At 35.9% G+C, this 27962-nt stretch overlaps 1 protein-coding gene across 1 annotated transcript; it reads left to right on the forward strand.

The window, feature by feature from the left end:
- Positions 1 to 5840: 5840 nt before the first annotated feature.
- Positions 5841 to 27802, forward strand: LOC117326891 (chitinase-3-like protein 1). Its single transcript, XM_033883692.1, has 12 exons — positions 5841 to 5941; positions 7324 to 7360; positions 7963 to 8158; positions 10308 to 10560; positions 14067 to 14191; positions 20997 to 21120; positions 21416 to 21601; positions 23335 to 23451; positions 23604 to 23752; positions 25554 to 25690; positions 26971 to 27342; positions 27555 to 27802. Exons 2-12 carry the CDS (start codon positions 7324 to 7326, stop codon positions 27752 to 27754), a joined length of 1896 nt encoding a protein of 631 aa, XP_033739583.1. The 5' UTR covers positions 5841 to 5941; the 3' UTR covers positions 27755 to 27802.
- Positions 27803 to 27962: the final 160 nt, after the last annotated feature.

Here is a 27962-nt window from a genome sequence, read left to right on the forward strand (position 1 = left end):
GTTATCACTATTATCTTAGAAAGTATTGGTCATTCCGTAAACAATCATTGTTATCGCTATTTCTCAGAAAGTATTGGTTATTCCGCCAAAAATCACTGTTATCGCTATTATCTTAGAAAGTGTTGGTAATTCCGTAAACAATCATTGTTATCGCTATTTAACAGAAAGTACTGGTCATTCCGTAAACAATGATTGTACGCTATATCTCAGAAAGTACTGGTCCTTCCGTAAACAATAATTGTTATCGCTATTTTTTAGGTTGAAGTTGGTTACTCCTGTTTAATTGATATTTTTCAGCTCTTGCGTATGCTTCCCATGGTCCCTAGTTATGCATATTCATTTTTAAGACCAAACGGAAAACAAAATTGTACAAAAATGATTACTGTGTCTCTACTACATGCCCCAGACAGACAGAATCCTGTAAAAAATCCTGTAAAAAATGTCATGTCAGTAAAAATAACAAATGCCAGTCTTACTTTTCAAGGCGCATCAAACTCTTCTTTCCGACTCAAATGCACAAAAGATAAAAAAGAAATGTAGTGGTGTGATAATTCATAAAAAAACAGAGCAACGGAGGGACCCGTATTACTCTTGAAGCTTGGTGACGATGCCTATTTGTTACTCTTAGGACGAAGCTTGATTACATTAACTCGTTGTTACCCTGAGGACGAAGCCTGATTACATTAACTCGTTGTTACCCTGAGGACGAAGCCTGATTACATTAACTCGTTGTTACCCTGAGGACGAAGCTTGATTACATTAACTCGTTGTTACCCTGAGGACGAAGCTTGATTACATTAACTCGTTGTTACCCTGAGGACGAAGCTTGATTACATTAACTCGTTGTTACCCTGAGGACGAAGCTTGATTACATTAACTCGTTGTTACCCTGAGGACGAAGCTTGATTACATTAACTCGTTGTTACCCTGAGGACGAAGCTTGATTACATTAACTCGTTGTTACCCTGATGACGAAGCTTGATTACATTAACTCGTTGTTACCCTGAGGACCAATAATATATGTTGATGAGCGAAGTATGAAAGTAACGGGAAATAGAACGATTGCATTTCCGCAAATGTTTCTTGTAAGGAAGATACCTTATATCCCAAATCAAGGGCGTGCTGATAAAGGTGTTAGTTTCGGGAAGCTAATCTTCACCCTGTTAAGAGGACGCTGTTGACGGAGTTCCTGTTTGTTTTAAAGACGGTTATGACGAAGCAGTCTCTTATCTCATTTTTTGGCGATTCCATTGGTCAAAGTCTCATCCACACAAAATATCTCCGGTCGCGAAATGACACGTAAATATAACTAACATTATACATACAGCGGGGACAATGAGGCAGAAGACACCAATGTCCACATCGTCTTCTTTTGTTATTAACTTACAGTATTATTTAGATTTGTCAAACACATTCATGTGACAAATAATGGAATACAAGTCTGTAAATTATGACAGAAAGTATGATAATTGAAAAGAGTACGCCCCAGTTTTTTGTGTTATTGCTCAATAATGTAAAAAAAATATTACAGTTAACCCTTATAATTTAATTAACAACGATAAGAAACATTTTCATTAAGTTTAACATTTTTATTTTGCTCCAGATATTTAAAAACGCATCGATAAATACAAAATCCCGTGAACAACGATTACTCCGCTGACGTCACAGTTTATTTTTTTTATGTTATGAGATGATAACATAATTTTTTGAGCCAATGAAAATGCTTGTTACAAGCAAAATTAAATTATTATAGTATAGTTCTCTTCAATGCCGTAACAATGCTGACTTCTGACAAAATTAATCAGCTGTTCATAGTTACTGCCTAACTCTCTAGCTTGATAATAATATAATAAATCGATACATTTTCCCGTAGTTTTTTTTTTTTTTTTTTTTATCTTTTTCAATTCATTTTTCTTGCGGCTTCCCAATGACTTTTACCAATAAAACATAATTTTTTTTAATGCACCAATAAGTTCATTGATGTTGAGAGAGATGTGGAGGCATCTTATTATATAAATATACTTTTTTATATGATGCAGAATTTCTTTATCAACTTTGCAATTATTTAAATTTTTAGATTTGAAGTCAAATAGAATAAAACAAATCTAGTAGATCTCTTAAGACTATCTAATGAAATACGGACTTGTTGACATTCCCACTGGAAGTGTTTAATAGTTGATAGTCAGTTAGAATTAACTAGACGTGTTTTTAATGAGTTGTGTATTTTTTTATAAAGATATTTAAACAACCTTTCGGGCGTTTTCTGTTTTTCATAAATGATTAAACGGAATATTTTGATTAGGGATTTCATTTGAACATTCTCACTCCTAGCAGAAAGCCACGATACTGGCGGAAATTTAATTTTACCCGATATGTGTGAAATGAGAAGTGATATGATGATATGGATTTTATCGGAGTTTTCCACATCTGTGTTTTCTTTTAGTGCTTCATATGAAATCTTTTATTTCAATTTGTCGGCAATATATATTTAATCACAAATTCGGTTTTATTTCACATTTGCAAATAATTGCTGCATTTTGCAGAACATTATCTTTTTTTTTCATAAAGCTCATAGTAAAAGACTATAATTTGTTCAAAACGTTATTGCGTTATAAAGACAGAACTTTGTTACTGGTTTACATCCTATTTGACTCCTCCTAGTCAATGTCATACTTACAAGATCCGTGTTTATTTTATTCCATACTGTCTACAGCGTAACGCCTCTCTTATGACAGTATACTTCTATACACCAATACATTGGTTATATACCCGTATCGGTTGGTAGTCGATGGATTTCCTCGTTTCATGTAAATATTAAACACTTAGCCTCAACTTTTGGTCTTTGTATATAAGACAATGCAATATTACAAGGTTTAAAGTTCACTCAGAACAGATTGTGATAGCGACATGATGACGTCAGTGGGCAGTCGGAATATCGGTTAAAGGACCATTCCTTCGTTTGTATAAAGTTAAGGTAGTCAAAATTAAACTTAATGGACAATTTTTTTTTTAAGTAGTTAAAGTTATACTCTTTACATTAATGCAGTAGTTTTAGTCTAAAGGTAAATTAAAGTTCTTCGAATATTGAGTCCAGAAAATTCTTAATTCGACCCAAAGTATCATTAATTACCGCAAAGACATAAGTATTTGTCTACAATACGCCTTTTTGATATACATTTCGGCGTCAATTTCATTACTTGTAGGCACTAACACTCACATAATCATCGTTCGGACATAGATTTCATCAATAGAAATGCGTGTTTCTGAAGTATGAACGAAGGGTTGCCCATTTAAGTGGTATGTTTCAACACTATGTGTGTGTCCTTGTTTGGGAAAAGTTTGGTTGAATAAAAGTTCACAAAGGAAACTAGAAGTCTGATACTATATCAAATGTGTACCGGGCGGTTTAGGTTATGGTACACATTTATGTTCTTCTTCATTTAAATGTGTACCGGGCGGTTTGGACAACAGTGTAAGACCGCATACTTTTACCCCCTGTTGTAGTTAGATAAACAATCATGTAAGTGAAACGCGGTAGACATTCATCCTCTTTCGTAGTTAAATATATCAGTGAAACGCGGTAAAATTTTATCAGTAAAAGTGGATAAATTTGTACATATGACTACAGAGGAACATAAAGATGGACCTTAGTCCGAACTAGGGACATACATAGATAGCACGATCAAAATGTTATTTTTCATAAATTTTGCGTTACCCGTATTCTTGAAAGTGTCTCGGAGAATTTCTATCGCAAGGAGTCTGTTCACCGGTAATCGAGTGTAATTTGTTGTCTACATACTGACATTTTGCCACCGTGATATTTAAAAAACAGTTACAAATGGTTTAAAATCTGACAAATGACGTTTAAATGAGTTAGGGAGTGATGATGCCGCCTCCGCGGCGCGATCTGCTTTTTCATTACCTGGTATTCATGTATGTCTAGGAACGAAGCAAAATACAATAGGATCACTATTCTAAAGTCGCGATATATTGTTAGAGTTTTTAGTAAACGTTTTAGACGTCTCTGATTACGTAACATTTGATCACTTACCAGAAGAAAGACAATGTCTGTTTGCTTGGACCGCGAAAAGTGGGCTTTGATGATGATGAATGTTGCGGATCTGGTGCCTGCAATGATTTCAGAAATGAATACTCTTCTATGATTATGTATATACTCTGTTATTTTGATTTGATTTAAACATATGGCATGATTGATGTAAATCTATAACCAGAGGAAATAAAGAATGTCTGTCTGTCTATAGATATTTCCAGATTTATGTTTCTATGACTCTGTAAAACATATAGAGTCAGAAAGGATAAAAGCTTTCGGTACATCATTTGCCTTGTTGTATTCAATGGGGTTCTGTAGAGAATATTGAAGCATCTTTTGGAAGGAGATTTCCCAAAGCTGGATCTATCGCAACCATAGCTGTGGCTACCTTATGACCGTCCTAAGAACTATCAGTGTAGAATGGCTTCGTTTTTCTAAATTTTCACTGTAGATATAGGAATTTATAAATAAAAGATATGATGGTCAATGACATCAGGGCAAAACATTGTGAGCAAAACCAAAACAACATATAACAAACGGAATAGTTTAAATATGTAAAATATACATTGGTACCCTCACGGATGTAGTTGAAAATTATAAATGTGGTTATGGTTGCCCATATTTTGTGATAAAGACCGACAGCTTTTAGATAGTTCAAAAAATTGTATGTTAACAGTTTCGAAAAGAAGATTTAAACTTCCATGCTCTTATAGAAACTTTTTCATGTAGGTTGTAGATCCATCCAATCCAATAAAAAGTGCTTAACTGTAAATTGTTCATTGCACGAGAAGCACTGAGGATGGTCTTCAATTGCCTCTGTAGAAAGGATACCATTCACCAATAGTTGTTTTAATTGTCTGTAGAAAGGATACCATTCACCAATAATTGTTTTAATTGTCTCTGTAGAAAGGATACCATTCACCAATAGTTGTTTTAATTGTTTCTGTAGAAATGATACCATTCACCAATAGTTGTTTTAATTGTCTGTAGAAAGGATACCATTCACCAATAGTTGTTTTAATTGTCTGTAGAAAGGATACCATTCACCAATAATTGTTTTAATTGTCTCTGTAAAAAGGATACCATTCACCAATAGTTGTTTTATTTGTTTCTGTAGAAATGATACCATTCACCAATAGTTGTTTTAATTGTCTGTAGAAATGATACCATTCACCAATTATTGTTTTAATTATCTGTAGAAATGATACCATTCACCAATAGTTGTTTTAATTGTTTCTGTAGAAAGGATACCATTTCTTGTAAATATAAAACCCTATGGCTCCGAAGGATTTGACTGTGTCGAAATTTGTAAGGACATTTTCTATGGTATGTAAGAAATAAGGTAGGACATATATTCATCAAAGTAAAATGAGGAAGAGGCATTTGCTTTCTAGTGAATTACAAATGTATCAAGTTTTAAATGCGTCATTCAAGAACTCGACATCGAAACTAAGTACACGGACGTTTTGCGTAGATCTTGCCAGACAATACCAATGCCAATATGTATAGTATATGCATTATATATAATCAATCGGAGTAGGTCCATGTATGCCTCTTTAAGATTGGTACTTCTTAGGACACATACACCCTAGCCTGTTTGATAACCTATAGGATCGGACAAACAAGCGAGTCTTGTTATCTATAAAATACAAAGGTACATGTAAAAGGCTGGGAATATTAAGGGGACAACACAGCTGACATGTAGAACATGGGTTTTTGCTTTCGATAATTAGACTGGTTCCTGTGAGGCCACGTGTGTGATCACGTGTGTGAGGTTCAATTGGGGATCACGTGTAGGCGCTGATAACGATAAATGAACAGTGACAGACAGGGAGGGAACATAAAACGGTCACCAAATATCAGTGCTTCCTAAAGAGAACGTCAGAAACCGTAAGTATCACAACAAGTAGCAATAACCGTTTATTCACATCCGCATGTCGATCGCCTGATACTTCGAGTTAATGATGATTTCTCATCTGTCTCGTAGTAAATGACAAACACTAAACAGAATGTTTTCATGGATGGATATTTTCTGCTGGCTAAGAACTTAAATATCCTTTTTTTTATTGATTGATACGCTTTACAGAGTACTTTTGAACCCGACACCACGTTTTGTCCCGTTCATAACGTCCTGCTCCAATTCACGTGTGTCGTTTGTATAATGCTTATATCCGCTGTTCGCGTTTAAGATTCGACTGTTCATGTCAGTGCTGTTCCTTGGTAACAGTTAGGGTAGTCAGGGGCAGGTTGATTAACACTTCCAAAAATATACTTTTTTTCCAATTCGATTGGTAAATTCCGACATTTATTTTAGCTATTAGTCCAAGAGTGGTTATCGTAGGGAATAGTCATGAACGCTTTCACGACATGTAACCATTCTCTCAAAGATGTTTGGTTTGGTTAGGTTTTGTATTGTTTGACAGCTAAGGGGATTTAAAGACGGCCTCCCCAGTGTGCAAGATGCATGTGTGTAGTGAGAGTGTGTTGTGGGAGGCTGCGGTATGTTATTTTTTGTCTCCTTGTGAAAGCGCGAAACTGATGTCTAGTTGAGGACGGACACGGCCATATAAGTACGTGTCAAGGAAACGCCAACAACTAGGGTCACACGAGGACATGTTAATGAAACGTCAACAACCAGGGTCAACCGAGGACGTGTCAAGAGAACGCCAACAAATAGGGTCACACGAGGACATGTCAAGGAAACGTCAACAACCAGGGTCACACGAGGACATGTCAAGGAAACGTCAACAACCAGGGTCAACTGAGGACGTGTCAAGGAGACAACAACAATCAGGGTAATATCAGGACGGGTGTCAAGGAAACGTCAACAACCAGGTTCAAACGAGGACGCGTCAAGGAAACGCCAACAACCAAGGTCAAACGAGGACGTGTCAAGGAAACGTCAACAACCAGGGTCAACCGAGGACGTGTCAAGGAGACACCAACAATCAGGGTAATATCAGGACGGGTGTCTAGGAAACGCAGACAACCAGGGTCATATGAGGACGGGTTTCAAGGAAACGTCAACAACCAGGGTCAACTGATCATGAGGACGTGTCAAGGAGAAACAAAGAAAGGAAATGAAGAGTAGAAGAGGAAAGAAGGGATATGATTAAGTGTTGAACTAGAGGCAGCAGATTTTTTCCCCTCTTCAATGTCCTCTAAAGTACACAGAAGAAAATACATGATTCTTCAAGACCCACTTTTATGTATTATAATTTTTGTCAATAAGTGAACATATCACATATTAATTGATTGTATATTTGTTGCAGATGCTACGACTCCTGTGTCTGTTGGCAGTATTGACAGGTAACTGGTGTCAGAGAGTACCCTTTTATCATGATTTCATCGTTACTTATTGAACACCGACAAAAACGATAATTGAAGTCATTGGGCCAAACAAATTTAAAGGATGTTAACAAACAGAAACACACCAAACTCAAACTAAAATGTTACAATGTAATATTCTTAATATACAGTCGTCTCTGTGATACAAAAGTAGTTAAGAATCACTTAGCCGACCACGTGGCATTCCTCTATCATATGATATATACAGAACCGATCGCTAAACATCAGATGTAGGAAAACAAGCCTAAAGGGTATGCTTCATCATCGATAACATTAAGTCACTAAGCTAGTTTCCAAATGGCGACAGGTGATGTTTAACCTGATTTGAATGCAATGTCCAATTTACGAGGAGGGTTTGAATTGGTTTTGTATTGTTTAATGTTCTATCAACAGCTTTGGTAATTTAATGATGACCTCCCCTATGTAATAAATGAAGTGCGACCCCAATAAAGCATACTGCCGTAGACAGGCAGTCCTTAGACAACTATAGCTGTTGATAGGACGTTGGAATACAAAATGAACAAAACCAATGACTGACATACATATTATTATTATCATTTCAGTGCCTATAGGCGCCTATCGCCGCGTTTGTTACCATACTAACTGGTCACAGTACAGACAAAAGCCAGGTAAATTCTTTCCAGAAAACATCGACGCTTCTCTATGTACACATATCGTCTATGCATTTGCAAACCTCAACGGAAATCACTTGAAGGCCTACGAGTGGAACGACGAAAGTACTCCGTGGTCAAAAGGCTTGTACGTGAATAATGGGATAACAAATACATGACGTACATAAAATGTGTTCCTGTTTATTATTCAATATATATATTATGTCATCACGACCCTCAGGGCACCATCCGGTGTACGTCTCTATCCTTCTTGTTTCCCCCTCATCTGGTCCGAAGGACTAAGGTGAGCTTATGACATACCGTGGCTTCCGTCCGTACGTCAACAATTTTGTCAAAATACTTTTTTCAACCGCTCATTGGATTTTAACTTATTTTTGACAGGAAGCATCCATATATGGTCGGGACTAAAACAAAATCCAAATATTGGGCGGCGGTTTGGTTTGCTGTTGTTAACATCCTATTACCATTTATAATGAAGTTGGTGGTGGGGGTTTGGGGGGTGGGTGGGGGGAGGGGGGAGGGTAGGCAGTTTGATTTCATTATTATAAACTATTTTTCTCCAACTAGCAATGCATATCACTTATATTTGAATGGAAGCATCACTTGTTCGTTGAAATAAAAAATACGAATGATGGTACTGACCAACGGGACCTAATCGGGGATATACAGTAAATGCTTTAAAATGTACTTAACGAGGACCTAATAGGGGAAATATAGTAAATTATTCTACTGTGGGTATTGACCAATTGCTTTCATAGAGTTCAAAATATTATATCTGTTAACAATTTCAAAAAGAATCTTTAAACACGTTATATTGTTATATAAACTAGCTATTGAAGGTTTCAGATCAATACAAACCTATCAGGTGTGTTTGACGGTAAATAGTTCATTGCATAAGATACACTGAGGTTGGTCTGTCAATAAGTTAGAATGCGTTATTTAAGGATTGAATAATGAACCTCAATAGGTCTTGAGACAAATTTATCATGAACTGCTTCGCAGTTCATAAAATTTGTCTCAAGACCTTATTGAGGTTTATACCCCCATACACCTCAACATAACTTTATTCAATCCTTATATTTATATTTTTTGATATTTTGTACAATATTTTGTCTTTGACAAATAGGGACTTGTGCAAGTCTACTACAGAACTTACCGAAATGTACGTCATCACTCTTCGTCTACATATGGTTAATACTTTTAGGATTTCTTTCGTAAACAAACTAAATAGCGAATTAAAACAAATATTAGTTTTAAAGGAATTTATTTCATATAAATATGATCACTTTTGAAAAGGAATTAAAAAAATATAGTCCAAGCTCGACAAATGTATTCCTACGCCGGACTTGATATAGTTCATTGAAAAATGACTCGAGTTAACTGTGGTAGGTTCATTGAGTCTGAATTGAGTGGAAATATAAATATATAATTATGACCCATCCTAATACTGGCAAGGACAACCTCCTCTCTGCGACTGTCACTATAGCAAGGTGACCATTCACCACTAGTTGCTTAAATCGAGTGTTCTTTGTCTATATATTGATTCCATTTATTTTGATGTTGAAAAGTAGCCACAAATGGTTGGAAATCATTTGGTGGAAGTGATAATGGCTCAATATGGTTTTGTCATTACTATGTATTCCTATATGTCAAGTAACCCAGCAAAAATAACATTACCACTTGAGGTAATCATCCTTTTTTTTTTTTATAAACGGTTGGTCTTGCTTCCAATGGGCCTAAGAGAACGGGTCTCAATAGGCGAAACATAACAACTGTTTTTAGGGGTTAAGCGTCCTCGCAATAGCTAGGGTCATATGAGGACGGTTTTTGTTTTTTTGTGTGTCTTTTTTGTTTAACGTCCTATTATCATGGTCATTTAAGGACGTGCCAGGTTTTGGAGGTGGAGGAAAGCCGGAGTTCCCGGAGAAAAACCACCTTAACCACTCGGCCACCACGGCCCTTGTCAAGGAGACACATATAATAAGAAATCAATGCACAGAAAGTCAGAGTAGTGAGGAGATTTAAGGGGACAGAAAATATATCTTGGCCTCTTTAATGCCCCTAAATTCTTCAGGATCCACTTAAATGGTTGTTTATTGCCGTACTCACTGAATTATCAAGGTGAGCGATACCGGTCCTCTGGGCATCTTGTTGACACTAAAGAGTCAAACAATTTCAGCATATCGGTAATGACATGTAATATCCCATTATATTTTGTAACATGTGAAATCCTGCTTCTTCACTTATTTTACTATATTCGTAAATTCACCTGTCAGGTACGAGCGGTTTAATAACCTCAAACAACAGAACCCATCATTGAAGACTCTACTAGCGGTAGGAGGCTGGAGTATGGGGACAGCACCCTTTACCAGGATGGTATCTACCGATGCAAATCGACGAGACTTTGCTACAGATACAGTCACATTCCTGCGGAAACACAATTTTGACGGCCTTGACCTTGACTGGGAATATCCAGCCAACAGAGGAAGTCCTCCCCAAGACAAACAAAACTTCGTTGATCTCGTCAAGGTCTGTTGATAGAATAACACATCCGTCCCATTAGTACTTTTCCGCAGCTATTTTCTTGTTGTTTATTCGGGTATCGTTTTTTTGTAAACCAGCGATGAGTTACACATATCGAGTAGTTTGTAGAGGTATGCATTTATGAGAATGATATTAATAACGCTGGAGGATCATAAAATATAAATCTTGCCCGTAGTTTTTATCAATCTGTATCTCTCCGCTTATCAGTGAAATGCTTGTTTTTATTCATAAACGCATGTATCCTGTGTTTGCGTAATAGTGTTCAGCAAAGTCAAAGATGCAATCAAATCTTTTCTGTGTAAGTTTGTATTCCGTGTGTAAGTTTGTATTCCGTCTGTAAAGTTGTAATATATTTCTAAACCTCTAATGTTGTGTAAGTTTGTATTCCTTGTGTAATGTTGTTATATATTCATAAACCTCTAATGTTGTGTAAGTTTGTATTCCGTGTGTAAGTTTGTATTCCGTGTTTAAGTTTGTATTCCGTGTGTAAGTTTGTATTCCGTGTGTAAGTTTGTATTCCGTGTGTTATGTTGTTATATATTCCTAAACCTCTAATGTTGTGTAAGTTTGTATTCCGTGTGTAAGTTTGTATTCCGTGTGTAAGTTTGTATTCCGTGTGTAAGTTTGTATTCCATGTGTAATGTTGTGTAAGTTTGTATTCCGTGTGTAAGTTTGTATTCCGTGTGTAAGTTTGTATTCCGTGTGTAAGTTTGTATTCCGTCAGTAAGTTTGTATTCCGTGTGTAAGTTTGTATTCCGTGTGTAAGTTTGTATTCCGTGTGTAAGTTTGTATTCCGTGTGTAAGTTTGTATTCCGTGTGTAATGTTGTTATATATTCATAAACCTCTAATGTTGTGTAAGTTTGTATTCCGTGTGTAAGTTTGTATTCCGTGTGTAAGTTTGTATTCCGTGTGTAATGTTGTTATATATCCTAAACCCCTAATGTTGTGTAAGTTTGTATTCCGTGTTATGTTGGTTATATATTCCTAAACCTCTAATCTTGTGTACGTTTGTATTCCGTGTGTAATGTTGTTAGATATTCATAAACATCATCTTTTTTTTTTCTGTCCTTCAAGTTAGTTTTCACAGATGTCTAACCTGTATAAGTGTGCATTTTAGCTGTCATGTTATTGCTCATTAACTAATGTAATTATTATTATATTCTTAACGATCCATCATCCCTTATCACGAAGGACCAATACAGGTTAACAAAATAAGTATTTAAAAATCAAAGAAACGAAACGAAACGAAATACGCATTAATATATTGGAACAATAACATACAAACTTTAAAAATATGAATATAGCTATGGTTAGTCATATCCTATGGTATAGAAATGATCAATTAAGTTTATCCACTCCGGAAATAATTATACAATTAAAACAATAGTGAGATCAATCAAAATGTCGCTCTATATTTGAAGGAATCAAACTGCCGCACTATCGCAGAAACTGATCGCTATTAAAAAAAATACCTTTTTGCTCTGCCTTGCAATGTAAACTGAATAAACATTGAAGTACATGTAACCAGTCTATGATTGTCCTAATGCTGCGAAGCTCTGTTTGCGTATAAAATAACAACACAAAATACAGAATATGGCGGAAAATGGCACACTTATCTTTTTAAGTGGCCTATGATATTCTAGTATGAATTAATTATGTATATTTCTTCAGATGAACTTAAGAAAATAGAATGTAAATAGCAAAGGTGAGCGGCACAAAGTCGGCCGCTGGTAATCAAAAGTCATAGTCAACAAAACAAGAGTGTCAAGGGCGGGAAGGGGATGGGTTTTGAAATTAAAGCTATTCCCAAAACTTTTGCAACCTTGGCTGCACGTGCAGTTGGAACTTTCGCTTTCGATTTATCAAGATGAAAATGTATTTGCTTCTGAATTTTATAGAAGACTTTAAATTTTGTCTCTGAATCAAAATGGCGTTGTGAAAATTTTTTCCAGGAATGATATGGGGATCAGGGAAGCTGAACAGGGGCTAAACTCGGTCCTATTGACCAATGACATTTGACCTATCACGCATGACCCGGATGTACTGTTTCCCTAACAAGGGAATGGGCGGAGCCTACTTACTTGCATACATATATAACATGTGACGTCATTACAATCAATTAATACTACTATATTAAGTGCTACTAAAACTAAACAATATTACAAGTTTGGCAAAAACATGTTTGTTCACAAACTTTTATTTACCATATCTCCTCTGACTCTTCTGATGGCCAGTGTTGGTAATCCGAGCCTTTTTACCCGATCAGAGTATGACATGTCACTATATCCGGGTAACTGATTAGGCGGCCTTCGTTATACAGCCTCAGTCAGATGTACTCGGACCAGTGTCTTATACAGTAAAGTTGAATTCGTTGAATAAATGAAAAGTTCGCCGTATTAGTGTAACGTAGGATGTGTTTTTACAAACTTATCTACTGATGTGTTAATCAAAGATAAAGACTGTTCTATAATAACTCCTGTGTCTTTTCCCTTGTTACTCCTATAAATATAGTATGTTTTATGTGATCAATATGTATGTATGAGTATGTATGTATGTAAGGACGTAAGTGTGTGTGTGCGTGTATGTTTTATTGATGAGACGCTAAACAATACAAAATCCAAACCAAACAGCCGATGTCAAATACATTGGTCTGTGATTTTTAGATTCGCAGTTGCCCGCCCTTTTAAAAATCCCGGTTATCTGAACTTGGTGTAATCGAGATGGTAAATAACTTTGCTATCGTTTCTGCCGTTTTCACGAGAAATAGAGGGTGTGATTTAACAAGTCCTGGAGATATTAAGTGCTCAATCAAATTTCTTGATTTCCTGATTTATTGTTTTAAAATCCGATTAACATTTTTGGCCTTACATATCCATAGACATCGTGGCTTTTAGAAGTATTGTTTTGTCTTACAGATCCATAGATATTCTTGTCATTACATATTCGCAAACGTCTCATCTTGTATAAGGCTGTAACCTATTATGTTTAGGAAGAACATTATATAACCTGACTACACATCCACATTAATCATGAAAGCGTTGTCAACATAAACAAAACATATTGTTAAAAATACCGTTAAGAACACAATTTACCACAAATTAAATGTATAATCAAGTGTGTTTCCAGGGACAAACATCCCCTTAGTAAAGATTTCATAGTAATTTGATATATATTCATTTCAGATGGATTTATTTTTAAATTTCTATCTCTGTATCTTTCATTTGTAGTTGTTTTGTTTTATATCATTGTTTCCTAAGTTATTGTACTTTGACTAGAAATAGAAAAAAACCTTTTGTTTATTGGACAGTTTTGTAGAAAGAAACAATCTACTCCAAACGTAGAATGAACTGGTGATGGAAACAAGTCCCTCGGCGAACGATAAACTGTGAATGATGTGATATAAACGACAAAATGAATAATATACAATAACATAGATGCAGCTTGTCCAGTATCATCGAAAACTATATTTCATGTATTGATATATTTCCAGACAATACGTCAGACTTTCAATGCTGATGCCGCTGCGTCTGGTCAGACGCGACTTTTGTTGACCGCTGCTGTGGGTGCAGGCAAGGCGAAGATCGACTCGGGTTACGATATCCCCCAGCTAATCAAGTATGTCACAAAATTTTTACATCGCATTTGACTTAAATTACATATTTCTGTATTGTTTAAGGTGAGTTGGTTTTAAAGACAGGTAGAATTTAGGTATTGTATTGTTTTACGGCCCATCGAAAATTTGAGTCATTTAACGTCAAGGGTCTGCCCAAGTTCAAGTTTATATAACCAGAATTTCCTCTGTCCCCAACACAACGGAAGACATATTTTAAGAGTCGAAAAGTCAAAGGCTGGTATTGGAATTAGGCGTCGATTCGGCATTAATCCTTATAGGAAGGTTAGTAGGAAAAATCTTATTCTGGGATAAAGATAAAGAAAGGTTGAAATCTAATTTCTATTTTGCCAACATAGAATATTTATCAACAACATAGGAGATGATCAAAATATGTTGAATAACAATCAGCAGATAAGCAACGAAAGATTACTTTGTGTACCATAAAGATGATTTATATTACGAGACTGTATATCTAATGGAATTAATGAGATGTGTGGCTGCTTTTAAGTGAAGTTCAGAAGAGGTACATGAATTAGTAATATATTCAAATGTGTTTCAATGTATATTTGCACATAATAAAACTAGAATATACATCAGTATCTAATTGAATAAATGATGTATGCAAAATAGATAATATTGGTACTGCATGTTGTACCTTAAGCGGTAACACTGGGCGTCGGTGTCACTCAATATAATAAAGCTAGGAAACATCTTTTATGCAAAATAAGATTTTTTTTTCTGGTCTCACATTTGATTTAGGGCCTAGATACCACTTTCTGCTGGTACAGTTATATTCAGATGGATGCCAAAAGTAACAGAAGAGGAAAATGAATCGAAAAGCCCAGGACTCGAACCAATGACCCTGTACATGTAGATAAACACCCTAAAAATTTAAGTTACAGTATGAGCCCGAATTATTTTGACATTTTGCCAGCTGTTTTATGAATGTCTGGTGTCGTTAAATCTATTAACATCAGAACAATATGAAATAAGGTTGATTACGCGTCTGAATTAGTCAGGCTATTGACCACCGATCCATGGAGATCGGATTTTATCCAAGTGAAGCTCATGGGATAGGTAAAACCAATTCTAGGACTCAAACTGGTGACCTTTCGCTATCTGGACTTGATGTCTACCACTAGATTAAATGGATATATAAGTCGGAGGGAAGGAAGTTGACTGGTACTCAAAGACTGGTGTTTGAACTATATCCTAAAACTAGGCTAAAGGGAAATATCCACTGATCTGACCTTTACATATACACACATATATATGTGATGTATCTGTCAGAATAGGGTGTTGGACAAAAGAGAAATTTGGTTTCTTTTTTTAATTAACTAAAAGTGTTATGAACGATAATCAACTGTGTGAGCTCATACTTCATAACAGTAATATACATAACTGACCTCATTCTTCCACATGAACAGTAAACTGGTAATGTTAGATAGTTACATGTACCTTATAATTCTATGGTAGTCGTTCTGGCAGTCACTATTTTTAGATTATACATTTGTATGTCTTGAACTTGATTATTAAGGAGTATCTAAATAGTAAATCCAGTGATATTTTACAAGCCTATATTTATTTAGCAGTTTGTAAATTTCAACAAATCATGCGCAAAATGCTTGTTACAGGGGAACGCAATTAGCTTATTTGCATTAAATATATTGTAACAAATAACCAAGCCGTGTCTATAGCATAAAATAGGAGCATTGCATTAGTTTGACCGGATTTGACTTTTACGTTCGTGTAACACTGATTCTACTTTGAACTGGAAATGCAAATGGTGATCTGAATAATATCGCACATATATGGCATATAGGGAGGCATTTCAAACATCGAAAATGTTCTTACAAGACTCAATTCAGAACTATGAGCATAGCAACAAGACTGTTTGTAGGAAAAATCGTTCAACCTCTGAGTTTGAAGTGAAAGATGCAAATTTCTGAAAAAGGACTGATTTATCTTGAGAACATCCGTCTTACTGGGTCAGATGTCTTATGATTGCGGAATGGGATCATTTATATAAGGTATATTCTGTGCTTTACAGACTTGTGAACATGACGGCATGATTATAGTTGAGGTTTGCTTACTTGTATGACTTATTCCCTGTTTCATCAAACCACCAATTAACTCCCCTGTTACATCAAACTACCAATTAACTCCCCTGTTACATCAAACCACCAATTAACTCCCCTGTTACATCAAACCACCAATTAACTCCCCTGTTACATCAAACTACCAATTAACTCCCCTGTTACATCAAACCACCAATTAACTCCCCTGTTACATCAAACCACCAATTAACTCTCCTGTTACATCAAACCACCAATTAACTCCCCTGTTACATCAAACTACCAATTAACTCCCCTGTTACATCAAACCACCAATTAACTCCCCTGTTACATCAAACCACCAATTAACTCCCCTGTTACATCAAACCACCAATTAACTCCCCTGTTACATCAAACTACCAATTAACTCTCCTGTTACATCAAACTACCAATTAACTCTCCTGTTACATCAAACCACCAATTAACTCCCCTGTTACATCAAACCACCAATTAACTCCCCTGTTACATCAAACCACCAATTAGCTCCCCTGTTACATCAAACCACCAATTAACTCCCCTGTTACATCAAACCACCAATTAACTCCCCTGTTACATCAAACCACCAATTAACTCCCCTGTTACATCAAACCACCAATTAACTCTCCTGTTACATCAAACCACCAATTAACTCCCCTGTTACATCAAACCACCAATTAACTCTGCAGAAGAAACTGTCAGTATCCGTAGCAAATTATTAGCGATTTTGAAAAACAACATGTCAAGACAAACACTTTGGTATATCATACGAGCAGCTTTACGCAAATTTGTAGGTATTTATTCCATCTGAAATTCAACATTTTTCTCCTATAAAGGTGACCCTAAATATTTTTCGAAATTCACATCAGAAGTCAACACACGAATCTATTCATTTCAGTAGACTGGTATCCTTCTTACATTATATAATATCTATGCATATAAGCCTACACCACTTCAAGCAGTTCAGAAGTATGAAAACTAAAATGGAAGTAGGCAAGCAAACATCTTACATTGGCACTTTTCGCATAAATGTTAGTACTTCTATGTGATAGCTATGGATAGAATGAATGCTATCTTTTGATGTATTTAGGACACTGGTGCCTCTACACAAACGATTTCAATGGTAAAATGTTCGAAAACCGTGTGCTATTTATTGTTCTGTGCTTATCGAGAAAGTTACTTCCGGGTCACGTTTTGATGGAGTATTTTTTCCGGTTACACATTTAAGGTCATTTCCGGCAAAATTGTTAGGAAATCTAATTTGACGTTACGAATCAAGCTGGATGATATAAAACGAAATAAATTAATATTGTCATATAAAAAACTTTCATTCATTAATTTTTATCAATCTGAGGTTACTTTGGACGTAAGTGTCATGTTTCACAATGCTTAGGTAGCAGTGTACAGTAAAAATGCCAAATTCTGAAAAATATGGCACATGCTTTAGATATGTAAACATTGCCAGTTAACCTTACATATAACCTCTAATAAAGTATATATATTTGAAATCTGTACAACATTTGCAATTTTAATAGAGCTCTGAAGGATAAGTAAACTGATATTTTCTGTGATTTTTAGAGCTGTGAATACCATGGTAACAGCTTAAAAAATTCTCAAAAATTGCAAAATATTATGATATTTGACCCAAAATGGCACAATTCTCTACACAATTTTTTTTCTGAAACCTATTTAAAATTAAATATCTCTATCCCAAAGACAGAATTAATCTTGATTGGACATATGTTGTAAATTAAGTTTTTCCGCTATCTTACCTTTTCTGTGGGCTTCCATTTTGCGCTGTAGGCGAAACTAAATTTCCTGTGTAAACACACGTTCGGAAAATCCGGATATTTAAAATCCGGAACCAATTTATTGATTTTTGTTTTAATAAATGTGAAGCCTGTATGTACTACTTCATACTGGATATACCAATTATAGTGTACATTTATTTTTTCATTTTTTATACATATCATAATACAGGAGTTATTTGCTTAACAAAAAAATTGCCCATGGCCAGGCTGTCTTACTGTGGTGTGCTACCTTACATAGCATAAATAGATAAAATTAAAGTATATCAATTCTTTTCGTTTTTCCAAGTGACTTAAAATTCGCAATATCATTATCAGTAGAAGATCAGCATTGCGTTTGAAATTGAACGTACATGATAAAAACTTTCCAGACATGACCGCATCAAGGAATTCGTTATACTGCCGACCAATCAAATTGTTGGTTTTCTAAAAACGTAAGATGAGTATTTTTTGCTCGCTGGAAAGGCTAACTGCAAAAAATCGTTCTGAATTCAATACAGTTTATTATTATTATTATCAGATGTATTTTTGATTGTTCTGTTTTTAACCGTTCATCAACACTTAAAAGGTCATAAGGGCCAACAAAAAAGACATTTAACGAAACAAAATCAAACAAAAAAATATGTCAAATATGTTGGTATATACATATAAATTAAAGTTGAATGTATATATTGTTGTTCATATCTTGTGCTATATATCAACGGCTTTCAGATGGTTCATAATTTTGTTTATGCAAACAGGTTCGATTTAGTTAGTTATTAATTAATTAGGATTCTTCAATATAAATGTCATCAGGGCCAAAAAATGCCGAGTAAAAATGGGCAAAAACGAAACAACTTTAAAACAAACGAAACGTAAAAATGTAATAGATATTGATACACTCACGTAAAATTTAAAAAAATGGCTACTGTTACTCAAATATTGTGATACAGACCAAAAGCTTTAAGATACTTCGAATTTTTTGAATAGAATAGAGATCGGTTTATTAAAAAAAAAAAACAAAAAAAAAAAAACGGATTCAAATTTAAAGAGGCTTACCCGCAGACGGACCGGTAAACGGCACATCTCCGATTACTAAATAAACTTCAGTACACGTTTCTATGTGACAAAATTAGAGGCTTTCCGACTTTATTTCTTGAAAACAATTACAGAATATGTATTAACCTGAGAGGGAAATGTATGGAATATAACGGCAAATCTTCTTTGTAAATCGCTGCTGCCTTTGAAGTTATCACTGTGCGGCACTGTGCACGTGCTTGTTTCTTTGATGTGTCAATCAAATTAGACTCCACTTTATAGCGGGGACTTATTGCGGGTTGCGATTAAATAAATAATATTTAAAAAATGAGGTTTTAATATCACTTTTCAGCGTTTTATAAGGAAAATAAAATGAAAAACTCAACAATTTCAACAATCTGTCATGTGTAAAAAATCTTTTTCTATTAGCCAATTTTTCTGATCTCTCTGCGGGCAAGCCTCTTTAATAGTTGGTGGGAATGATTTTTTCGGGGCTATATGCGTTTTCATTACCGGGTTTTCCAGGAACCAGCAGAATAAAACATGGGAATTTGAGATAATATTTTGTAGTAAAATTAGTTTCCTTCGTATAGAGATATTTTCCAGATTGCTGTCGCCAAGCCTCTCTTCGTCAAGTAGAAAGGATCAGAGTACATAACATCTTTCGGTATATCGGTAGCTTTGATAGGGTAAAACGTTAGGTAGATAGAGTGGGTTTCTGTAGAAAGTATTGGAGCATCATTTAAAAGCCGACATCCTCAGACTGAGTTTGTCGCGGTCATGGCTGCGTCCACCTTATGATTGTCCTCAGAACTAACAGTGTAGAATGATTGATTGTCACTGTATTTTTATTGTAGAAGTACAAAAGAAAGATTAATCGACGTAGATAAAATATATCGCTTTCTTAAAATAACAACAGACCTATTGAATTGATCCCCTCCAAGGCAAATTACAATGTTCTGATGAAATTTCAAACAAATGCAAATTTAGAAGATTATTTCTGTCCCTTACAAAATTCCACATAAGACTGAGCTCCTGTTTACATCAATAAGAATTTCCTATCTAAATCAGCAGCTGTCAATATAACATCCTAATTAGGCTTCCATTTAAGCCTTCCTGATCCCATATTGCAGTACAAAAATGTTCTCTTGAAATCCAGTATTGAAATTATGAAATTAATGAAATAATGAGTTTTTTCCACCTCCAAATTAAGACTTTTATATTATTTTCGGTCTCCTCGAAGTTATCAACATTAAGGCCCCTAAGCATCACCGACGAGTTCTAGAAGGATGAATCAGCGGTATATACGGTTAAAATCAGTTTGGCTCTACTTTAACTAGTTCAATTTGACTTGAAACATGTTCTTATCTTGTATTTTGCCTCTCGGCTGATTTAAACAACATAGTCCACCATTAAACTGAAAATAATCATTTGTTTTTATATTTTCTGAAAACCCCCCCACAAAAACATAATCTTGGATAAAGCCGCCGTTCAAAGAAAAATTAAGTTCATAGTCTTGGTACTAGAAACTTGCCAGGGATCGGTTGCGGTGCAAAAAAATTCACAACACTCGTCATTCGCTGTGTTGGACATTATTATGGTCAATAAGGTCGATAAAAGTAAAGAACGGACATCTAGAGGCAAAATTGTGAAATTTGGAAGTTTTTCGATGTTAGATAACGCGGGCGATGACCTCCTTCAAGGAACATCGAACACAAAAACAATTTTGCACTAACATACATCAGTGCTGACAGTAGCAATACATTCAGTCTACAAACTATCAATTATGAAACAATTATGAACTATCAATTTCTTTAAATGAAATATAGTTTAGATATTTCGGGGTTCAACTTATATAACTTTATTTCATAACAAACGATTCGCTTACTTAGGTATCTTGATATGATGAACTTGATGACCTATGACCTCCATGGCGCGTTCGAAGACCACACCGGTCACAACAGTCCACTAAAAGCAAGCCCAACGGAAACGGGCAATGACGCCACCCTGAATATGGTAAGATGACTATGTTTGCAGTATAAATAGGTTAGAGAATATAAATGTTCATATCGACTGGTCCATTTAAACAATGCCTATATATCATGCTATTGGTATATTCTGATCTTGTTTTTTGTTTTTGTTAAGGGGCAAATAACTCTTAAGATAATTAAAGACTGAACTGATCAACTTGTCTTTAGTATTGATAGCTATTACGCGTAAACATTTGTTGTCGTATTGGCGATTCTTTTAAAAAATAGACAACCTTACCCGTATGCTGACATTTTCAAATAGTTCAATTGTACCTCCGCAGGAATGGGCTGCCCATGAATATGTAAGAAAAGGAGTACCGAAGAGCATGCTGAACATCGGAATGGCTCTGTACGGCCGTTCTTTTACACTGAAGGATCCTAACAACAATGGTGTAAATGCGCCAGCTCGGGGAGGAGGCAATGCCGGGCACTACACAATGGAAGCAGGCTTCTTGGCTTACTATGAGGTAAGAAACAGTGTGATACATTTTGAAGTAGATTATCATTATTACATTCTTCACAACCTATTAACACTAAGAGGTTAAAGCCAACACATTGTTATTAAACGAGACAACATCGAACAATGGAATATGCTGTAATGTGTTTGTACACTCAGAAATGAGAAATGTGGTTGGGATTTGTGATCTCTTACGGAACAAACAAGCAACTTTCAAAAAGTTCAAAATTTTGGATATTTTAACAGTTTCGAGTAGAAATTATAGACATGTAGTGTCGTTAAAGAAACTATACGCCAGGTTGTAGTAATAATATGTGTTTATCATTAAATTGTTCATTGCACTAAAGCTAGTATTTCACTTCAGGAGGAATGCGCTATGTATTTTTTGAGGCAAAATAATGTAAAATAAGTATTTTCCGTGTGATAATAGTCAATGATTTAGTAGATAGCATATTAATTCACAAAGATTGTATTGGTGAAATCATTGGGTAATGGGCGACAGGCTAATGCCTATATCTGTAGGGTGAAATTATGAACTATGATAGTTTTGATGATATTCAACAAGACTAATATGTAAATATCTCTGCACCACGAACCGCTACATGAATTGTCAGTATATAATTACATCTGTTATGCTAAGCTCAACCTTACTTTAGAAACGTGTGGTAAACCAGAGATGTCTGTAGCTAGGACTGTATCTTTGGGCCTTTCGATATTTAGTAAGGTCATGAGGATTCTAGACGTAAATTATATAAAAGCGGCGTTAAACGTAGGTAGCCAGCATGGCCTTCTGCAGAGGATACAGCTGTAAGCTTCATTTGGCATCACACGGCTGTATCTATCGTAACCTGCAGCTACCTTATGATCATCCTTAGGACCATCAGTTAGATTGTAGGCCTAATAAGGATAAACGAACGGTGTAAATGTAAACTTTATTCATCTCATAACAATTGCGTAACAAGGTATATCAACTTGTATTAATCACGCTTGTTGAACGAGAGGAAGCAAGGGTTGTGTTGTGGGAGGAAACCGAAGTACACGGGGAAAGTCCGCCTTGTCGAGGAATCAAACCCCCGCAACCCAGGTGAAAGGCAAGTGTGTTACCACTGTGACACCCGACCACCCTACGATATAGTCAGTGTCAAATTCAATTGTTTCATGAAGGGAAAGGTCAACGTTTGGTAATAAAAAAAATCTTTTAGGATTTTCCATTGTCCCAAAGTGTTCGATCAAGTAGATAATACTTCTTTGTTTTAGGGGTTTTGCATCCTCTTAACAGCTAATGTCAAAGGAGGATGGGGTTGCAATGGGGACAGAATATGGTCTCTATTATGTTCCTTAAATGAAAGACACAGAAGTTCTTCAGGGACCCATTTAAGTGACCTTACAATCACTATGTACACATGTGGAGCGCATGTTTTTTGGAGGCTGCGGTTTGTTTAATGTGTTTGCCTCTTTGTGACTGATGCTGTCATTATAGTGCTACCTCACTGAAGTATACTGCCGAAGATCACCAGTAAGACACCACTTCATATATTTGTATATTATATGAATGAAAGTATGAAGGGAGACACTAGGCAGAAGAAAGTTTAGAAAGAATAGAAAAGATAAGATCCAAAATATAAATGGTGGACACTGTTACAATGCAATACAGTTAACCAGTACAGAATATGACGATAAAGATGTTGCAGCAATTTCTTTATAACCATCTTACAACTAAGAAATTTCATTGTTTTCCTTCAGATCTGTAAAATGATCCCCAATTCCCAGAAACACATCATACAGGGGCAGGAAGTACCTTACATTGTCCAGGGCAACCAATGGGTAGGCTATGATGACCAGCAAAGTCTCATTAAAAAGGTAAATTTGTTCATTTTACTTGTTTCTTTAATTTGTAGCAAAAACTGTATTTACGATATAACAATAATGTTTATAATGTTATGAAAATGCATTTATGTTCTAACAAAATATCAATCGAGTTAATATATTAAGCTTGTTTTCTTTAAACTTAGGTAGACTTCGTGAAACAGGAGCAGTTTGGTGGTGTTATGGTTTGGGATCTATCTTTAGACGATTTCAGTGGATCATGTGGACAAGGAAAGTATCCTCTTTTGACCGCAATTAATGACGAATTGGCAGGGTCAGGAGTTATCATCACCGGGTAAGTTACTCTGCTGTAAATGTTGACTTCACAGGTTCAATTCTGCCTGATGTGTGACAGGGTGTCTGGAGGAGATAGTCGCCATGTAGAACGCGAGGGCTTCGCAGGGCCAGCTGTATTTGTTTTATACGGGTAGTCTATTTGGTATCCAATCAAAATGCTATTCAAGAAACCAAAACCATATATATTTGAAATTCATCAAACCAAATTTTCAAGTCTGCAGATCTTTGAGCAACATTAAAATATGATTTCAACAAAGAGCAGTACAATTAAACCGCTTCATCCAATATCTAAGCAAGCTAATTTAGGACCATAGAGTATTTGATTCTAACAATTCTATGTCTTCAAAAGAAAATTGTAGACATTTTAGCAAATAACTTCATTTAAACACCCTTCTAGCTATGAAAGATATCTTATCTATTTTATTACTAATTCAACATAATCCGCTTCAGTACCTATGTACTTTTGCCAGCGGTGTTTAAGGGCCTCAATGCCACTTATATAGAACTCATTTGTTTGACTGTTCAGAAAGTCATCCACTGTATATATGACGTCATCATCGGATTGAAAGTTGGTGCCTGAAACAGCTGTTTTTAGTTTTGGAAATAGATGAAAGTCTGATGGAGTGAGATCAGGTAAATAAGGCGGATACTCAATCAAATTAAATCTACAATCGTGAATGACAGCCATGGTAATGACAGAATTGTGAACAGGAGCATTGTCCTGATGGAATAACACATCATTAGTGAGCTTTCTGCGGCACTTAAGTTTAATATTTTTCCATGGGTGCTTCAGAATTGAAGCCTAGTATGTGCCATTGATTCTTTGTCCCTTTTGGTGATAATCAAACAGTTGAATGCCATCTGCATCCCAGAAAACCGAGGCCATAACCTTCCCAATTGATGGAACAATATTTGCCTTCCTTGGCGGGGAAGGGCCAGGGGGCTTCCATTGTTTTGATTGTCGTTTGGCCTCTGGGGTAGAATAAATGGACCCAGGTTTCATCCATAGTGACAAATATTTGAAGCAAGTTGGCAGGACCTTACCCAAAAAGGTTAAAATTATTCACGATAATGTGTGCCTGGTGTGCTTCTGATCAACTGTCAGAAATCTTGGTACCCATCGGGCCGAAAACTCATTGCAAGATCCTCGGTCAGAATGGAATGTACTCTTTCCTGTGAAATTCAAACTCTACTGGCTATATATCTTTCTGTGACGCGTTTGTCAGTCACAACAATATTATGAAATTTATTGACCATTGACAGGCCTTCAAAGACGGGGGTCATCCTCAAGGCTCTGTCGGCCGCGCTTACATTCCGCCACCCACCTTTTCACTGTATCATATGAAGGGGCATCTTTCCCTTGTGTTGCAACCAAAACCTTTTTAATGCAAATTGGATCACTGCTCTTTCATCGATTTTGACCATTTTGCAAAATCCGCTTGTCTTGTTTACTTTAGAGTGCTACCTCCTCGATATAAAGTAACCAAATGAGACCAGTCCTTGGGTACACAGCCCTATATAGTCGTCAGGGAACAGAACATCCTTGAGTACCCCCACGTATATTGATATTCAGGCACAACGCTACTGATAAGTCAAGACATGGTTATGTATGAACATCACCATATATAGTCATTGAATATAATCTTAAATTATTGATATGAGGTTTCCAAACCATTGTTTTAATTTAATTAGTGATTTTACGGACTACGATGTTTTAAATTATTGCTGGTAATTCGATGACTGATTCTGTAGAAAAAATATTCTGGTTTGCTTTATATGTGACATGTAATTCGGTTCAGCCCACAGACACATGCACCCGTGACCACTCGGCCAACAGTTGCAACGCTGTCACCCGTTCATACCACACCAGTGGCTGTTATACCCCAAACAAATACTCCTGTCCATGTCACTTCCGGCCCTCAGACAACAACATCCGGTAAGTCACACGACCTTATAGCCTGACAAGAATGACCTGTCGCATTGACCTTTTCGTGGAATAATTAAAGTAGGCAGGCCTGTTTGTGCTCAGATATGTCAACCTGTGTATCGATGTTTTGGTGCATCGAGTACATAATGCACGTGTACACGTTGAGTAACTTTGCTGCAAAATAGTATGTATGATTTGATATCACAAATTGTATGCAAAACCTTCACAAACTACAAGCGATTTGGGGCGACCAACATACAAATGTAGTACAGCGGATAGTGATTGGGCTGAAAATATGCATTATAATCAAAGATGCTTATAACTTCGACAGAGTGTAATAACTTGTTATTATTTCGAAAATAAATGACACAAAGTCCATATATGTATGCCGATTTTAGACCTACAAATAAAAAAAATTATAACGTGAAAAATGTTCGTAATGAAACAAAAAAGTTACGAACTTTTGAATATCCCCGCCTATGAAAGAATCCAACATTATAATCTCCTTTGCATACACGTGACGCAGTGATGGTCGGCCCGATATAATGATACGATCATAGTGGAAGTCGTCTATCAGATGATATGAATACCTGGATCGCAATGTATTTACATACATGGATACGAGTTGTACACGTATTATCATAATTTATTACAGTACAACTACGACAGGAAATTCATATCTTTACCTTCGGATCACCAACACATAGTGTATATGATACATTGTGCTAATTATTTGATATATAACATAGTAACACAACTGACGAAGAAAGACAACTTTATGACTCGTGCCCTGATCTATGTCACCCAATCGCCTAGCCAGAAAAAAACACCCGCAGCTTATACCGCTTCAAAAAAAGTTTCAATTGCGCAGTAATGGTCGGCCAGATATCCAGAAATGATCATAGTGGAAGTTGTCTATTAGATGATATGTATCATCTAATACATATATATATATATAATGTACGGCCTTTTACACGTATGCAATGGACCTATTTTCCCTATATGATTATCGATTCGTCTGTAATCAATATGCTAACCAAAGTTCAAGACGACAGGTCATTCTAGTCGGACTATACACATAGTCACTATTGATGTTGACATGAAAACTGCTTTGCTCATTAAATGACTTAATATAGTGTCCTTGATTCCTGGGCTTTTGGGCATATTTGTAGCTTTCTTATACTTTGAACAAACTGGTGTCATCATTTTAAATGATATATTGTATATTGATTGTATGCAAGCACTAACAAATCTCACAAGTATTACTTTGCTGTTTTAAATACTCATAGCTCCTCATACAGTCTCCACCTCAAACAACTTCAAATGTTCAGGAAGAAATCCCAGTTTTTACCCTAGTCCCAGTGACTGTTCAAAGTACTTTATCTGCGCCGGTGGGTCAGCATTTGAAGTAGCATGCACACCAGGACTTTTGTTTAACCCGTCCACCTCATTTTGTGACTGGCCAAGAAATGTTCACTGTAATATAAGTCAGCCACCTTCTTCACAACCACCGGCAGTGACACAGAAGCCGGTCATTTCAACGATGTCTCCCATTACAAACTCACCATCAACGAGCATGCCGCTCCAAACATCACAACCAGTTGTCACTCCACAGCCAACAAACGCACCAATTACTGGCTCGCAAACTACAAAAACACCAGGTAACCATACAATTTATCCAGGTAACCATATAATTTACCCAGGTAGCCATACAAATTACCCTGTTCTAGCGATTGGTGATGGTACATATATTCTGGTATATGATTGTTTTCTGTTGTAAGAATAAGGTTTTGTTATTTGTCAATTGTTAATTGCCTTATGTGACAATTTACGTAGACGTGTGATAGTAACTAATGCTAATGTTTCGTTGAAGCAAAACTCAACATCAACAGTGTATGTGTTGGAAAAACCGACGGGTACTTTCTCGATCCACAAGACTGTAAGTTTTTCTACCAATGTTCATTCGGCCTAGCTTTCCGACAGCCGTGTCCTCCAGGTCTCAGTTTCAACGTGAACATTCAGGCATGTGACTTCAGAAGCAAAGTGCCCAGCTGTGCGCACTATGTTGGCTAAAAAGAAGTGATTGTGTTGATTATTAAAGTTTCTTTTTAATATGACCAATAATTTGTTTTTCATTTGTTTTGGGCAGATAAAGGTTTCTGTTCCTTTCATAGTAATCAACATTCTAAAAGAGATACTTTCTATAACAGCATAACACCATTTATGCTGCCAACTTTGAATCAAATCCTTTCACTCGTTTATGACTTTAAAAGAAAAAGTT

This window comes from Pecten maximus, chromosome 1 (assembly GCF_902652985.1).
Source record: "Pecten maximus chromosome 1, xPecMax1.1, whole genome shotgun sequence".
In the NCBI taxonomy this organism is placed as follows: Eukaryota; Metazoa; Mollusca; class Bivalvia; order Pectinida; family Pectinidae; genus Pecten; species Pecten maximus.

Coding starts and splice junctions, on each gene's coding strand:
- LOC117326891 (XM_033883692.1), top strand. CDS start 7,324: ATGCTACGACTCCTGTGTCTGTTGGCAGTATTGACAG. Junction 7,361..7,962: donor TCTGTTGGCAGTATTGACAG/GTAACTGGTGTC, acceptor TTATCATTTCAG/TGCCTATAGGCGCCTATCGC. Junction 21,121..21,415: donor ATGACGCCACCCTGAATATG/GTAAGATGACTA, acceptor GTACCTCCGCAG/GAATGGGCTGCCCATGAATA.